We start from the raw sequence: 16,140 nt of genomic DNA, 5'->3' as shown, positions 1-16,140 counted from the left end.
GCCGCTGATTGGCGGCGGGCGCGTCCAATCGGCGGGCGCCTCTCATGCGGCGGGGTGCGTGTTTCCGGAAGACGTGGCCGCCGCTCCCGCCCGTCCCGCTCCGCTCCGCTCCGCTCCCGGCCCGCCGCCACCATGATCTCCCTGTCCGACACGCAGAGTAAGCGCTGCCGCCGCTGGGGGGGAGGCGGGCAGGGGCCGCTCGCCGCGGGGCTGGGCGCGGCGGGGGCCGGGGGTCCCGGGGCAGCTGGGCCCGCCGGGCCCGCCCCCTTTGTCCGCGGCGGGGGCTCCGGGAGCGGCCGAGCGGGGTCCGGCTGGGCCTGGGGAGTCCGGCTGGAGCCAGCGGAGCGGTGGGAGCGGAGCGGGGCGGGGGTAGCTCGCTCGGCCGCATCCCTGCAGCGGAGCCGCGGCGGTGCCGGTGCCGTGCGGTGGCGGGGAGCACGGCAAGGGAAAGGGGATGGAGAGTGGAGAGTGGAGCGCTCGGCAGGTCCCTCGCCCTTAGGAGAGCTCTGTCGCCAGCGCGGCCGGCGTTTTTGTGGAGCTCCGAGTGCTCGGCGTGCTGTGCCGGGGAGTAGAGGAATCACAGAATGGCCTGGGCTGGAAGGAACCGCAAAGCTCATCTCGCTCCAACCCTTGCCATGGCAGGGACACCTGCCACTGCCCCAGGCTGCTCAGAGCCACATCCAGCCTGGCCTTGGGCACTGCCAGGGATCCAGGGGCAGCCACAGCTTCTCTGGGCACCCTGTGCCAGGGCCTCAGCACCCTCACAGGGAAGAATTTCTTCCTAATATCTAACTTAGCCCCTCTGTGCGTTTGTACCCGCTGCACTTTGTCTGATCACTGTGAATGAATGAATGAAAGCTGAACGGTAAACAAAGTTACACTTAGCTCGACTCTTCCCGTGTGCTTCCGTGTGGACATCAGTGGTCTGGAAACACTGGTAAATGTGTAAATAGCTTTACTGTGCTGCTCTTGCTGGTACCACACCAAACAGATGCAGGTGACACTGAGGTGGCTCCAAGGTGAGGACAAGACGTTGAAGTGAAAAAAAAAAGTAAAAATACTTGTATGTGGCCATAGTTTTATTTACACTGAAGTACTTGGCAATAGAGGTCAAAGCAATTGCAGTTCAGAAGTTTGTAAGTGTGTCCTTGCAGCCAGGAGGGGCAGTGGGATCCTGGGACACGTTGGGAAGTGTGGCCAGCAGATCAAGGCGAGTGATCTTCTCCCTCTGCTCTGCCCTGGGGTGGCCAGTCGGCAGTGCTGTGTCCAGTTCTGGACTGCCCAGTAGAGGAAAGACAAGAAGCTACTGGAGAGGGTTGAGCAGAGGGTCACAAAAATGATGAGGGTCTGGAGCATGTAAGGAGGGACTGTAGGAGCTGGGCCCGTTCATTCTGGAAGAGACTGAAAGGAGACCTTTTTAATACATATAAGTATCTCAAAGGGAGTGCCAAGAAGACAGTGCCAGACCTTTCAGTGGTGCCCAGCAACAGGGTAAGGAACAGTGGCCATAAACTAAAAGACAGAAGTTCCACCTCTACATGAGGAAGAAGTTGTTTCTGTTGAGGGTGGCAGAGCCATAGAACAGCTGCCTGGGGAACATGTGGAGTGTCTCTCTCTGGAGACATTCCAAACGCACCTGGACACATTCCTGCTGCAGGTGACCACGCCTTGGCAGGGGCGTTGGACTCTGTGATCTCCAGAGGTCCCTTCCAGCCCCAACAACTGTGATCCCGTGATAACAGCTTAAGCTGCAAGGCCAAGGACAACGTTAGGCTTTTGATTTAAATTACCATCTCATGTATGATGCATCTCTGCTAGGATTGCCACAGAAGGAAACAAGTCTGCCTGATAAGCGCCTCAGCATCAGTTATGAAGGAGGGTGTGAAAAATGTAGAAAAAAAGTTAAAATAACTAAGTTTGACAGCAGGATACTGGAAATGGAGGTATTGGAGAGCCAGTTAAGACCAAGGATGAAGACATTAGCAGCATTCAGGGTCAATGATTTCTTGAGCTATTCAAATATTGTGCTATTACTGGGATGGGTACTAACCCTTGGGTTTAATTTTTAGATTTCTGATTGATTAAACCCGTGTGGGCTTTGCTTTTACCCTTTCCTTAACTTCCTGTCTGAAATATTCACTGGGCAGAAAAGAAAAATCTCTTCAGAAAGAAACTCACTGTTTTTCTTAATTCCTCATGTAGAACCTTCAGCTATTTCCAATGTTAAGACTGTTGGTTTTAACTGTCAGAGACAAAAGTAGTAAATAAAATACTGTGGCATTTAGGGGTTTAAAGAGGTTTGTGTTTTTTTGAGTTTTTCTGAAATTCAGAACATAGTTCATCAGATATTTTAAAACTCACTGCTGTCTGGAAAAATACAGAGTTAGCCACAGAGTCACTGGTGGAATAGTGTGATAAATACCTGGAGAGAGCCACTGCATTGGTTGATGTTTGGAAAGTTAATTTTGCATCTGTAGTCTGGAATGTAATTTTTAAGTGGTGCATTGAATGGTGTTATGAACCACCAGTAATTGCAGAAGAATGCACTTAGCTTTTCCGAAATTAAATTTTCAATGCTAAAAAATAGTGCTAGCAAAATAATAGTAATACATTGAATATAAACTCTATTACTTTTTGTCCTCTGAGAGCCTATAGTGCACAATTCCATTTTACTTTGCACTATGCAGTGCAAAATAAAAGACTGGGGATGTGGATTGTTTGCTGTGATCTCTCACAAGCATTGTATCTTAATTTTGAATCTTAATATCTACTAAGCTGTTTTGACACAGTGCTGCATACTCCTGAACAGCTTATGGAATTTCTGGGGAAACATTGATGAAGCTTTGCTCCCCTGTCTCAGGAAATCACAATAATCCAGAATAAATGCAACATGCCTAATGTATGTTTCCACATTTCTAGGCATTGATATGCTGTATTTGACTAATGTGGGAAAGCTCTTCTGGCACAGGAGAAAGCATTTAAAAATAGTTTGCTCCCTCTATAAATATTCATAGTTTGTTGTTGAAAAGATTTTATACAAAATGCCAAAATTTTCCTTCCTCTATGAACAGTAGGTATAATATATTTCCAGATTCTGATATGAATCAAGTCAGTAACACCCTCCACTGAGGTATCAGCACCAGAAGATAATAGTCCTGGACCATTCATCTTCCAGCAGTTATTTTGGGATAATGAGAATAACGTTCCTTTCTCTTTTTTCCCTTCCCCTCCACTAACCAGAGAATATGGGTGACTTCTGAAGTGAATCAGAACCCATTGTGGCAGAAGTGATTGCAAACCCGTTTCGGGTGATTAGAGAAGTGTCAGAGCTGTGATTGCAGCAGCTGTTGGGAGTTGGCCTCTGCCTCCTTGCCAGCTCCATACCTTGTGCTGTGTCTGCGGGAGGAGTGAATACTCACTTCCCAGGACTGCATACTTATCTTGCTGGCAGCTGGTAATTCCTCTGGAGTCCTGCCTCCAAGTGTTTTCCATCCAGAATACAGATTGTTTCTGCTCTTCTGGAGTAAAGAGTACTGGAGAAAAGGGCAGTTGCAATTGTTATATTGCCTTCAGTCAGCAGATCCATTGAAAATACAATTTGCAATTCCAGTATTCCCTGTAAACAAGCATAGAGAGTGCCTGTAGTAAATTGATTGTATTGCGTTAGTTAGTGGTTTTGATTGTGGGGTGTTAAAATGCTCTTAGTAACAGTTTAAAGTGGCAGGCAATAGTATAGAACTAGAGGTCTAACACCATGTGCTCTGCAGGCTTGCTGAAAGCCAAACCCTCACAGAAGTTTGGGGAGTGGAATGTTGCTGGAACAAAACTCTTTGAGCTGTTTTGAAATTTATTTCCAGTAACTAAATGGAAGTCCTGAAACAGGCAGAATTAATCTCCTTTTCTCCCGAGCTCATCAAGCAACAGCAAACGACCAACTACATCTACATTGCAGTCCAAACTGCAATTAAAATATATTTAGGTAAATCTGGCCAACAATAGCAGTGAAGGCTGTGATTGTGGGTGTGTTTTTTTGTTTGTTTCAGGACAGGCTATGCAAAACTACTTGGAACTTCAAACTACCCATATATACAGGCACATACTGGGCTGCCAGCCCGTTTATAGTATTAGGGCTGGTTTTGCTAAGCTGTATTTGTATATTATAGGTTTCTAAATTCTCTGGTCACAGGGAAAGCAATCATAAATGCAGGTATTTTTGCAGCTGTGTTGCTGCTGTTCCTGGTTTTTCTATCCCATTCAGTCTGTGTGAGAGTCAAAGGAAGGCCTTAGAGATTTAAAATTAAAAGCAGGATGTAATTCTAAGAGCAGTCTTCAAGGTACTTTAGAGGCTATTGCCAAATGGTAGTTTTAATCATGGCTTGATATTTCTTGCCTGGTTTCTCACACAAACCTTCCATCGGACTCTTGCCTTCCCAGTATTTCTCGATCATCCTTTGCAGAACTCAAAGTTTATAGAATTGTTTAGGTTGGAAAAAAACCTTTAAGAGCATTGAGTCCAATTGTTAACCCAGCACCGCCCAGTCCACAATATAAACAGATATATTAAGTACAAAAAGTACTTTAAAAAACTTGCAAATTAAGATAATAAAATGAAAAAATTGATAAAATGAAATTGCTGTGCAACACTAGCAGTCTAGAGATATTGTATCTATGTATAATGCAAGTCTAACAATCATGAAAATGAAGTATGAAGCATGAAAAATATAATTGAACATCAATTCCTCAATATTCAGTATCTGCTAGTTCTGTGAAAACTGGCAACTGTCTGGAGACCCAGGCTAGTGTTTGATAGCTTTCAACACATGTGTAACTTGGAAAAGTCCTGCAGGATTCATCCAAGCTGTGTTCCATCCAGAAGCTGGGGGGAGTGGGACTGCTATGCAAGGTTACAGGAGATGGAATATGAGGTCTCAGGAGGATGGAGAGGACCAGGGTACTTACATTACTGTGGTAAAGATAATGGGATAAGATCTGCAAATCCCAGAGTATTCTGAGTTGAAAGGGACCCACAAGGATGGAGTCCAGCTCTTCAGTGAATGGCCCATACAGGGATCAAACCCACAAGCTTGGTGTTGATTTGTACCATGCACTGACCAACTGATCTAATCTGGAAAACAGAGTTTCATTATCCCTTTACAATCCTTTCCTCCATACTAGCAATAAATCAAAAGGGATGTATGTCTTTGCCATATGTATATATGCATAATTGTTTTTGGTTGCATTCAATTTCAGTTCCAAATACAGACTTTTTTGATAAGCAACTCCCAAAGATCTGACTGATGTTGAAGTAATTGGTGTCTATAAGATTTACAATACTTGTATGATCAGGGAAGTTTCTAAATTTAAAATTTCTTTAGATTGGATGTTTCAAGTTTTTTTTCCCAACTTCTATGCATGACTTTTTCTTGCTACCATGCTTTGTTACATGCCTAAATTTGCTTCTTTTTCAGAGATTGGAATGGGACTAACAGGCTTTGGAGTGTTTTTCCTCTTCTTTGGAATGATACTCTTCTTTGACAAAGCTCTTTTGGCTATTGGAAATGTAAGTGCCTTTATTTCACTGCGTAGAATCAAGTATGTGATCTGTTAAAGATAAACTAAAAATAGAACAGTATGTTATCAGTTTGAAGCTGCATGACAAAGATTACTGTGGTGATTTGGTATAAAGGAGGAGTTGTGCTCAGTGATAGGAGTGAATCATTTTTCCTGACTGAGGTTAGAACAGCTCACACTGATGTGAATATCATACCTCAGGTCAGGCCTGCGGGATGTTGGTAGACAAGAAGCAGCTTGTTCCACAGTTTACTGCTGCAAATAGGATTTCTTTGTGATCTTGTAAGATAACTGTCATTTTTAAGTATGTATTTGGATAAGAATCAATAAGTATGTGCTAGCAAATGCAGCTTTGCAGTGCTGTATGAGGAAAGAAAGAAGTATGAATTGCTGACAGTTCTGGGTTTAGAAGAGCCAGACCCCCTTAATAAAAGAGAGATTTGGTATCTTCAGCTTTTACCAAATCGATTTTGTTGCTCAAAGCAGCACAGAAAATACATCCTAGTTCTGGTACACAAAATTTCCAATCCAAATATAAAATGACAGGGTGTTTTCTACATGTGATACTCTCTGTGCCTTTGCTGTTCTCAGCTTTGCCAGCCAGCCAAAGCACAGCCTGGTAGAGGTTCACCCTCTCGTTTGCTGATGCCTATAAGTCTGCCATCACAACAAATCAGTTTCATTTCATGGCAGCTGAGTCAAATCGTGAGATTCACTGAAGGGAAATATAAAATTGTGTGTTTGAATTTCGGTGCATTAGTTGAAGCATTGCTATGAACCATCAAATCAAGTGTGCAGTGGAAGAGTGAAAAATGAAGTAATGCTTACTTTTTCTTTTCCTAATGTAAGGTGGAAATACAAGATCCTGTTTAGGGAAAATTGTGAAAATGTAGGTAGGAAGAGACAATGACAGACTGTTTCATTGTCAAAGATAATGCAAGAAAAAGTACTGTATCCTTGCAGAGAGGTTTTTTTTTTTTTTTTTAAAAATTATATCAGAAAGGGCAGAAGGTTTAAAAAAACATGATTTATTAAAGACTATACAAAACTGAAGCTTGAGTCAAACAATCTTCTGTAAAATCTGAGATACTGTCGCTTTCTGAGCAAAAATGTTGCCCAGATGTGTGCTTACAAGGTGAAATAATTAACAGTCCTGTTGCTGCAGGACACTAGAAATAGTTCTAACTAGTTGGGACTAGTGTGGCAGTGTTCAGTCTATCGTGGAACAAATAAACAGTAAAAAGGCTCTACCCGGTAAAAGACTGCTGATGCTGTTCAGCTGTTGTCCTTCTCTGCCTTTGCACTATGAGTAGATCAGTACAAGCTGCTGAGGATGTCAGTGGCACAGAACAGAGGTGCTTTTATGTGTGTTCCTAGTTTTTAGGAACCTTTGCTGTCGGTGGTACTAAGCTTCAGCACCACTCGTGGTAAAGATTGTACATATGTGACAGGGCAGAAACAACTGTTGTCAGCAGGTCTTTTGTCTGGAGTGTGTTTGGCAGAGACCACAAAGGGTAGACTCTTTACTTTTAAGCAGCTGAGAGCTACAAGTGTTTCAAGATGGACCTTACAAAAGAAAAACAATAGTAAATTCATTCTCACTGTCTGTCTTTTGGTATTAAAAGAACTTGTGCAAGAAAAGCAGTCTAATTTGGTAAAATATATATATATGTTTACATCCTGTACTTGGGAACATGATTAGCTATTTTCTTTCTTTGGTTTGTTTTGTCTTTTCTAGGTTTTATTTGTGGCTGGCTTGTCTTTTGTTATTGGCTTAGAAAGAACATTTAGATTCTTCTTTCAAAAACACAAAATGAAAGCAACAGGCTTCTTCCTGGGTGGTGTGCTCATAGTTCTCATTGGTTGGCCTTTGATAGGAATGATCCTTGAAATTTATGGGTTCTTCCTATTATTCAGGTAAGTCATGTTTGAAAGTAACTTTCTATGTTGCTGTATCTAGGAATAAATGTATTTGTGTAGTGTTTCTGTGTTAGAGTTGACAAAGCAGCATCCTCTAAATGTTCCTTTTTGACAGATCTTATATGAAACTGTTTATTTACAAGTTGATAAGTATTTTTCCAAGACCTCTAGTATGCTAATGTTTGTGAGGCACATACCAAAGTGATTTTGTTAATGTTGATGTCTAACCAAAGGCTTGTAAAGCTTCAAAATATGTGGGAGCCCAAATTCTTAGTGCAAAGTTTAAATATTTCCTCATGGAAAAGGGGGATACTTGGTACTTTTTTTGGTGGGGAGTGTGTTCTTTTCTTTAACAAACAGGGCAAAACATTTAGTCACTACCATCCTAGGTTTGTAACCTTACCATTTCATCACTACGGCAGCCCAGGGAAAAGATGGTTTTTGTCAGGTTTCATTACACTTGTGCCTTAGAGTCAGAACTGCTGGTTTGGGTTAGCAGTACCTTGACTGAGTTAAGGAAAAATGGAAAGCCTAATTTTTTAATCAGCAATCATGTTATAGCTTTCACAATGTGTCATTCAAGTACTTCATAAATGCAACTGTAATAGTAAAATAATTTGACTTGTTGCAACCTGCATAGATATCTATATTTTTATCTTTATTTCCATGGTTGAAGTTCTATGCTTCCCTACAGAACAAAGCAAAAAAGATGTGAAAAAGTAGAAAGGGAGGCTTCTAGCTGTTCCTGGACTTCTGTCCTGATGCAGATTGTTTCACTAAATGCTTACTGATCAAGTTTCAGACCCTGAATTGTTCAGCGAATGGCTGAATAATACTGTTCCTGTTAATCGAAGTGAAACCACTGTTTTCATGGAGCTCTTTTTGTACTCAGTAAAATTGTATGTTAATCTGGTATTTAGATAAAATGTTTATTTAAAAAAAAAACACCTGAACTTGACTTCTACTGAAGACAGTGAACTTTCAGAAAATGAATTTTTTGGGTTTAATGTATTTCTTATTGTTCTACTCTGCGTTACTCTGAATTCTGCCACTGCAAGTGCTTTGATAATCACAGTATTTCACTGAATACATTGTCACTTCTTGCACATAGTGCTTGGTTTAATCAGCCAGCACAAAGTAGAATGTGTTTCCAACAAAACACCCTCTTTTTAAAAGATCCCTAAAGAGTTATAAATTATGTCTAAGTACGTATGGTTATGGATTATCTAGTGGTGCTAGCCCCGGGCTAGCAGGGCAAAATAATGTTGAGGGGTTTATGAAAGATGGATAGTTGTCTCTAGGACTATCCCTTAGCCTGGAGGGTATCAACAAGGCATGGATAATTCCAAGTGTGAATGTTTATCTGATCTGTTTTAATTTAAAACAACACCAGTGGTTTGGATTGAATGATCTTAAAGGTCTTTTCCACCTTGATGATTCCATGATTTCTGTGACCACCTTTTTCAGTGCTTAATAGCTGATAGAATCTAAACACCTTGCTACAAGTTTGGCTATTGACTACTTCAGGCAAAGCTTTTTGTTTTGCTTCAATCTTGTTCTGTTCAACCATCATCATGCTGCCAGTAACTTGCTCTTTTCTGAAGAAATTACAAATGATGTCTTTCCTCAAGCATCATTTTATACAGTTCCTCAGGATCCTGCTGCTTGGTTGCATAGCAGAAAACTGCCCTGGCTGTTATGGGACAGTTGTTGTAATCTAAGGTGCTTTTGGAGCCTTGTTCAGATTATAGGCATGCAGAGTTATGGCTGACAGTATTATCCTTCCTGTAATGACAATTCCTTATTCTTGGATACAGCAGTTGTTTTGATCTGTTACAAGTGGTTTGTGTGTCCTGCATCACAATTTACTGGGCTGCTGACATGATCCAGTCATTAAAAAAAACCAAAAACCAACAAACTCAAAAACCCCCTTTGTTGATATTGATATTGATATTACTGAGCAATAGTTCTCAGCAATGTGTTGAAGAGGGTGATGACTTGTGAAACTTCACTGTTCCTCTGCGGCTGAGGCCACATTGCACATTAATCGTTATTCCATGCAGGGAATGCTCAACATGAGATTGCTGGGAATGCCACCAGCTGGCTGCAAACAGCTGAGATATTGCCACAGAAAATTTGTTTTTCTGCTGCAGAGATTAAGTGGACAGTGCAGGGGCTACACCATAGCAGCTGTGCCAGGCAACGTCCCCTGGATCATGATTCAAACCGCTGACTAAAATTTGGGATTAAATGAATACACAACTCTGTCATGCTTCATTTTCTGTAGTTAAAGAGTACCATACATGGTTTTAATTGCTCAGAACTAACTTCACTTGTTTCTACATTGGGTCTTGAATGTATTTTCTATAATATAAAGAGGAATTATATCCAAATATGTATGCTAATTTTGAGAAATCAGTTTTGCTGACTAAGTTGGGTATTCTCGCTTGAGTTATTTTTTGATGAGCTGACTGAGAGTTGCCAGCTATGAAGGAAATTAAATCCATTTAAAAATACACCATTTCTTTCCTGGTTTTCTCCTTTCTCTAATGAATGTGTGTTGATATATTTGGTAAACAAGTGTGCTGCTAATGAGTTGCAAGATTTTATGTAATCTTGGTTTAAAAATTACCTGCTATTTTTTTCATGTTATAGCAATATGAGTAAACCTTAATTGTAAAAACTAATACAATCTTCTGATATTTTACCTAAAGGGGGTTCTTTCCTGTGGTGGTTGGCTTTATTAGAAGAGTTCCCGTTCTTGGATATCTCTTGAATTTACCTGGTATAAGCTCGGTAAGTGTTTGGTACTTCATGCAACAATTGAAGCTTGTTCTGGTTTTTATTCCACTAATAGAGCACTAATAGAAATGCATCAAAAATAACACAAATATAACTTTGGAGCAATGACTTCGAGTGCATTCCTGTACGTTTCTTGCACCATACACATCACATTCATTCCCAGGGAGAGACTTCTGGGTGTAAAAGCAACGAAAGGGCACATTTGCAGAAGGTGCCCCTGCTCATGGGTAGTGAAGTGGGAGGAGCCCTGGGTTGTGACTGGGAACATTGGGGTTCTTCCTGCTTCACTGTTGGCCCTGGGTCACCAGACAGGTGAATCCTGCTGCTGCCCTGGGCCTCTTCTCACGTCTCCACAATGAGGAAGACACTGTTCTTGGTGCAGTATTTGGGTGAACTTATGGAAAATGGCCTGTAAAAGCAAACAGTGGAGTTCAGTGTTAAGTTGCAGCTTGTATGGTGAACCCAGAAACTCTCATGATGCATAGTCATTCATCAGATATATTTATTAAGGTCCACTGCACCAGGCTACATCTTTTTATTACTAAGACTTGTATTTTTTTCAAATGGAGTTTCCCATTTTCTTAACCAAATGGCCAGGAATTTGAAGACAGTTAACAGGTGCCAGAAAGATGCTTGTCTAGGGTGTTTCAGCCAACTGCTTTTACTGTGCTAATTTTTGTATGTATTTTAACACAAGCATTTGTAATACTAGTTTTGAAAGTGACAGTTTGAATAGCTACTACTAAAAATTAATAGTGTGAGTAATTTAGATGCATACAGGCTTCTTTTTTAAAATGAGTGTTCCAGATCATCTGTTCCAATCTCACAGTTAGGCCAAGTTGTGTCTCATAATTCATGATCAATTGAATGTTTCATTTGTCAATTGATCTTAGTCACATTTAATTTGATCATAACGGGGTTAAATCTTGTTTTTAAAAGATAATTGTTAATGTTTTATTCAAAGCCTACGTAGGCTCAGAAGAGAATCCACAGTAATGGTCAGTTGAAATATCTTCCTTGGTCTACTAATGCATGTGTGGCTGAGACTGTATTGTTTTGTTTTAACCATTAAGCTGGCAGTGTTATCTGCATTCTTCTATTTCCTTTCTCATTCTGTTGCATCTTCATGTTGCACTGTTAATGTCTATATGAAAAAAACATGTCATGCAGAAACACAATTGCAATGTAAGAATTTTGATTTTCACAAACCTAAACCATGAGACCTCGGTGAGTACTACTTGACTCTCATTTCCAGTCACATACTAACTGTGCAAGTAGCAAGCAACATTTGAGAGTAGCTTCACCGTACATAAATGTCATCAGCTTAAAACCTTTTTGTCTCCTTTTCCACAGCTTGTAGATAAAGTTGGAGAGAGCAACAACATGGTATAATGACGAGAGAGCGGAAGACTGATTCTAAACTTTTACTGTATTATTTATAAAATCCCTTTGAAGAATACTCAGCACAAAGATTAAGTTGTGTACAAAGGAAAAAGCTTGTTACATTCGTTACATAACAGTTTAATTTAAAATGTATAGTCAACAATATACATTAGAAAAGAAGCTCGGCAACTATGCTTCTAGGAAAGTAACTCCAGAGTTCAGGAAGTAAACCGAAGAGGTGAAAGTCGTGGAATAATCCATGTTACAACTGTTCAAGACTATTTTTGTTGGTTTTGGAAAACATGCTAGAGGCAATGAACCCTTGTGGAATTAACGGTGCCTGTCCTTTACCTCCTTATTTTGAAGGTGCAGTAGAGCAAACAGGCCTACATTTTTAAGGGTGACCCAAACTTACCCAACCCTCTGCTTGCTATCCTCAGAGTGCAGAAAATCAAACAGGAAACTTCTTGTTTAACAAGAGATGCATCTTTGCATGAAGGTCAAGATGACTATTCATCTATAAGTGTATTATGACAATAAAAAGGAAACCCTACACAGTTCTGTAGTAACCGTTTTTGTAAATACGTGGCTGAAATACAACATTGTTATCTTAGTGTTTCAAAGCCAAATGTTAGTTGATTGTACTTGCCTTCCGTTTCGGAATATGCAAAAGGTCAATCTTTAATAACTTTGGTCTTAAATGTTGGTTCTGAACATGTAGAGCTCCATGGGGAACTCTGGAAGCTGACTTGTAGTCCTTCCAGGTTGTTCTGCTTGAGCCATGTTACATGTGCATCCAGATGAGAATGTAGCCCCTTTGTCACTAACATGAAAACTTTGTAAAATATGCTTAGTTCACAAAAAAATGCATTAGGTTGAGGTGCTGATGTGAACCCTGTGAAATGTAACTTATCAGAATTTGGAGCTTTGTTTTTAAACAGTTTGAAACTAAGCTTTCTTTGTTTACTCTGGAACTACAAATTGACTTTTATTTTTTACGGTAATAAAATGAAAACCTAAAGTTCTGTGTATGTGAATCTCTGGGGAGAAAATTGAGTTACTGGGGCTGACTAAAGATCAAGTGCCAATCTCCATATGTTTGTAACTTGTTACTGGGTTGTCTTCAAAAAACTTCTCTTGGTTACAGCAACAACTCTTTTGTTATAGAGGATTCTTGGCTAACCTGGAATAAATGTCCCTTCCTAAAGCACGGGTCACGTTTCTGCTTCTGTTGGAATGTTCAGCGTTGTGCACTTTCAATAGGCTTAGTTCCAGTGTCCTCACCTAACAAACTGTGCTCGTTCAGTGAATTGTGTTTGTGCAGGAAGGGGGGAGGTTTCTGTTGTGTTTTAGCTTTCTCTTCCCTTTCATGTAATCCTAAACCAAATTACCCAATGTAGTAGTAAAAGTAGCTGTGTAGCCTAAAGGTCTAATGACTGGGGTTCTTTTGGGGTTTTTTTTCTTTATTCTGCAGTTAAAATTGGAATTTTCCAAAATAAGTTTTAAGTTAAAAGGAATCCTCATATGCCAACCCTTTTGAAAGTTGCTCTGAAGTTTATTTGTATAAAACATGGTTTTTTTCATTGCAACTGTGTAAATAGCCACAATCTACTATTATCAATATTTAATTTGCTTTCTTCTAAAACAGGCACAAAATGATCCAGAAAAAAAAAAACCAACAGCTGTTATTTTACATTTAATAACATCTGAAAAATAGTGGGTTTGTTTTATAAATGACCAAAAATAGCCATATTTGCTATCAAGCAAATGTGTGTCACAGTTTGCAGACAGGAGTAAATCTGACTTGTGGGTTCTACCTCAAGAGATAAACCATTTTAGATAATCCAATTTTAACTGCTCCTATAGGTCTGTTGTGTGTTAGAGTGACTAGAGACAACACTACAGCAGCTTAGCTAACTCGTCCTGTTTGCTGTGGTAGGGCACTAGTTTGTGCTGTGGGAACCAAGTGCTGTCTAAAGCAGACAGTGTTCATCATTTGCTTTTGAAATCAGCTCCCTGAAGGTTTTTGTTCTTCTCTCTTGAAAAATAATGTGATGGGAAAGGTGGATTGCACCACATGGTTGTGGATCTCTGGCTGCAGCAAATTGCTTGGTAAGCTGAAGTACCTTCATCAACAAGAAAGCTGATGATGTCTTTTGGAGGTGGTTAATGTGTTGCTGTGGATGATCTTTTGCCTCTCTGACAAGTTGGGGTGTAGGCAGATCATCTCTTTTATATTTAAGTTATTGTTTTAAATCAAAAGTCAATTTTTTGTCACATTAACTGTTGTGAAAAGCATCTGAGGGAACAGAATTGTATGTTGAATTTAGCATAATCTATCCCTCAAGGTAATGGCTTTGGGATGGTTTTGCCAAGATAAATGTGGGTGGCAGCAAAGGTCAAAACAACTTAGCCTTAAAGTGTTTCTGTCTTGTAAAAATATCTCTAACAGAAACATGCTTGGAATGTTTCCCCTTTTAAATGTAATTTATAATTGCTGCTTTAAAACTTGTAAGGATGGATCTTATTCTGAGCAAATGAATACTGTAAATATCCTTGTCATACCTTGAATAAATGGGTACCTTTTTCTACAATTTGTCTTTGTGTCTCTTTGTGTGCACGTTTTAAAAAAGTCTCTTGACAAGTTTTGCTTTCCAGAGGGTCATGAGTACAAGCTGTTACTGCTTGGCTGTCTTACACTGTTGTAGCTTTTACAATAAATAATGTCTTGAATTAATCTTAAATGGAAAAGTTTCCTCCCTTTCTTATAACAAACCTTTTACATAAGCATCCCCCTAGTTTTCAAACACATTGCAACAAAATGTGAAATTTCAGTTACATGGGGAACTACTTTATTTTCTGAGGAGATTACTGTGAAACTTCAGGAGAAAAAGAGCATGTGCATAGATCTTGGAGCAGGTTTTTAGTCTAGTTCAAGGATACAACCATGAGTTGCCTGTATCTTGTATAGAGTGGCCTGATAAGCAGGTTTACCATTCTGTGGTGCTCTGCTAGCTTGTGGCCCATTTTTGAGCATTTTCCCAGAGGCAGTAGAGCAGCAAAGCAAAGCTTTTAACTGGCTGTTGAGGTGTTGTGTTGGTGCTATGTACCAGTACCCTAAAAGCTTAACTTGACCAAAGTTCCAGCCTCTCAACTAATTTTTACCAAAGCACTTCTATGGTAAGTATTCCAAGGAACTGGCACTTCCTAATTTAAAAGGGAAAAAACCCACATCAATGGTTACATTTGTTAAACTGTGAGAGGTACAAGGTATAATTTTAATCTATATATAGCTCATGGCCAGTTAATTTCTGTGACTAGTTGCTATTCATTAACGAGGAATACTTTGGATTTGTTACTGCTCACAATGTGGTACCATTATGCAGTTTAGAGTCTATCAAAAGCAGTGTAAAGAAAGGAATCTTGTCTCTGGGGGCAGATATCAAAATCAAGGTTTTATGGCATACTTGAAATTGTCTGCTCACCAGAGTTCAAGGCACGGATTCATCTACTTGTTGCATTTCTGGATCACCTGATTATGATCGGGCAGGGAAGTGGAGTCCATGTCCCTAAAGCTAATGTGTGTGTCCCAGCTGTTTCTTCAGAGGTCACTGCCAGCCCTTGGACTCCTGTCTCTGTTCCTCTGGCTGACGCATCCTGGCTCCCTTTGGCTGTTCTACCCTTCAGCCTGCCAGTACCAGCTGTGACATCACTGGCATGTCATTACCAGACTGATTTACCAGCAGAACTTGGCCCTCGTGGCCCATTTGTTCTAAGCTCTGCCCCTCTAGTATTGATCTTGGCACATTAAAGCATCCGGATCTCATGCTCAGCCCAACAAAGAGATTCTGCAGCTGTTGTAATCCCTTGCCAAGCCTAATTTCCCCACAATAATATGCTAAAGCATCTTCTTCAAATATATAACAATTTACAGAAAAATGACAGGGCTGCAGTGGGGTAATTTGGTGTGGGATTTGTTATATCAGAATAAGTGTTACGGCTGATAAGCTGGGATATGGAGCAATACCTATTTATAGGAATGAATTTATCTGTTGGTTACCAGTCATTAATGGTATTTTAATTAACAGTTTACCCGCTCAGGTAGTGCACGCCTGGAAATGTGCTTGCCGAAAAGCATCTGTACTGTTGTATGCTTTCTGGCAGACACCATTTTCCACTGAGTACAATTTTCCAGGGAATATGGTGGATCTCCTATATATCTCCATATCAGTTTGGGGTATCCTTCATAGAAGTGTTGGATTCACAGCTGGGCAGCACAGGACATGGTGGTCCTGCAGTCAGGGGCCAGCAGGACGAGCCACGAGGAAGTGAAATTCCCAGGGATGGCAGGAAGGGCCAGGGGGCTTGGGGTATCACCGGCTCCCTGGGAACACCAGCATGGAGCACGTGTCCCTGCAAAACCTGGGCGGGAGGTAATGTGCTGACGGCTCACGTACTCAAAGG

The 16,140-nt window shown here is 40.6% G+C and overlaps 1 protein-coding gene across 2 annotated transcripts; it reads left to right on the top strand.

Moving 5' to 3' along the window:
• The first annotated feature begins 76 nt into the window (after positions 1-76).
• Positions 77-14,270, top strand: GOLT1B (golgi transport 1B). 2 transcript variants are annotated; one of them, XM_085049162.1, is made up of 5 exons: positions 77-157; positions 5,469-5,560; positions 7,310-7,488; positions 10,206-10,287; positions 11,647-14,270. In XM_085049162.1, the coding sequence occupies exons 1-5, from the start codon at positions 133-135 to the stop codon at positions 11,683-11,685; spliced, it is 417 nt and encodes a 138-aa protein (XP_084905288.1). In that variant the 5' UTR covers positions 77-132; the 3' UTR covers positions 11,686-14,270. The 2 variants fall into 2 exon arrangements, with proteins under 2 accessions (XP_084905288.1, XP_084905289.1); XM_085049163.1 differs by lacking the exon at positions 11,647-14,270 and adding an exon at positions 11,258-11,639.
• The last annotated feature ends 1,870 nt before the right edge of the window (positions 14,271-16,140 follow it).

The sequence above is a fragment of the Lichenostomus cassidix genome, chromosome 1Aa (assembly GCF_008360975.1).
Source record: "Lichenostomus cassidix isolate B80296 chromosome 1Aa, HeHo_3.0, whole genome shotgun sequence".
Lineage (NCBI taxonomy): Eukaryota > Metazoa > Chordata > Aves > Passeriformes > Meliphagidae > Lichenostomus > Lichenostomus cassidix.
Note: the sequence above shows the minus strand (reverse complement) of the source record. Positions and strands in the feature narration are given on the sequence as shown.

Bases quoted from the DNA above. Each gene is read 5' to 3' on its own strand.
- GOLT1B (XM_085049162.1), top strand. From the start codon at position 133: ATGATCTCCCTGTCCGACACGCAGA. The intron at 5,561-7,309 runs GTAAGTGCCTTT...TGTCTTTTCTAG, and splicing joins CTCTTTTGGCTATTGGAAAT to GTTTTATTTGTGGCTGGCTT. The intron at 7,489-10,205 runs GTAAGTCATGTT...TTTTACCTAAAG, and splicing joins GGGTTCTTCCTATTATTCAG to GGGGTTCTTTCCTGTGGTGG.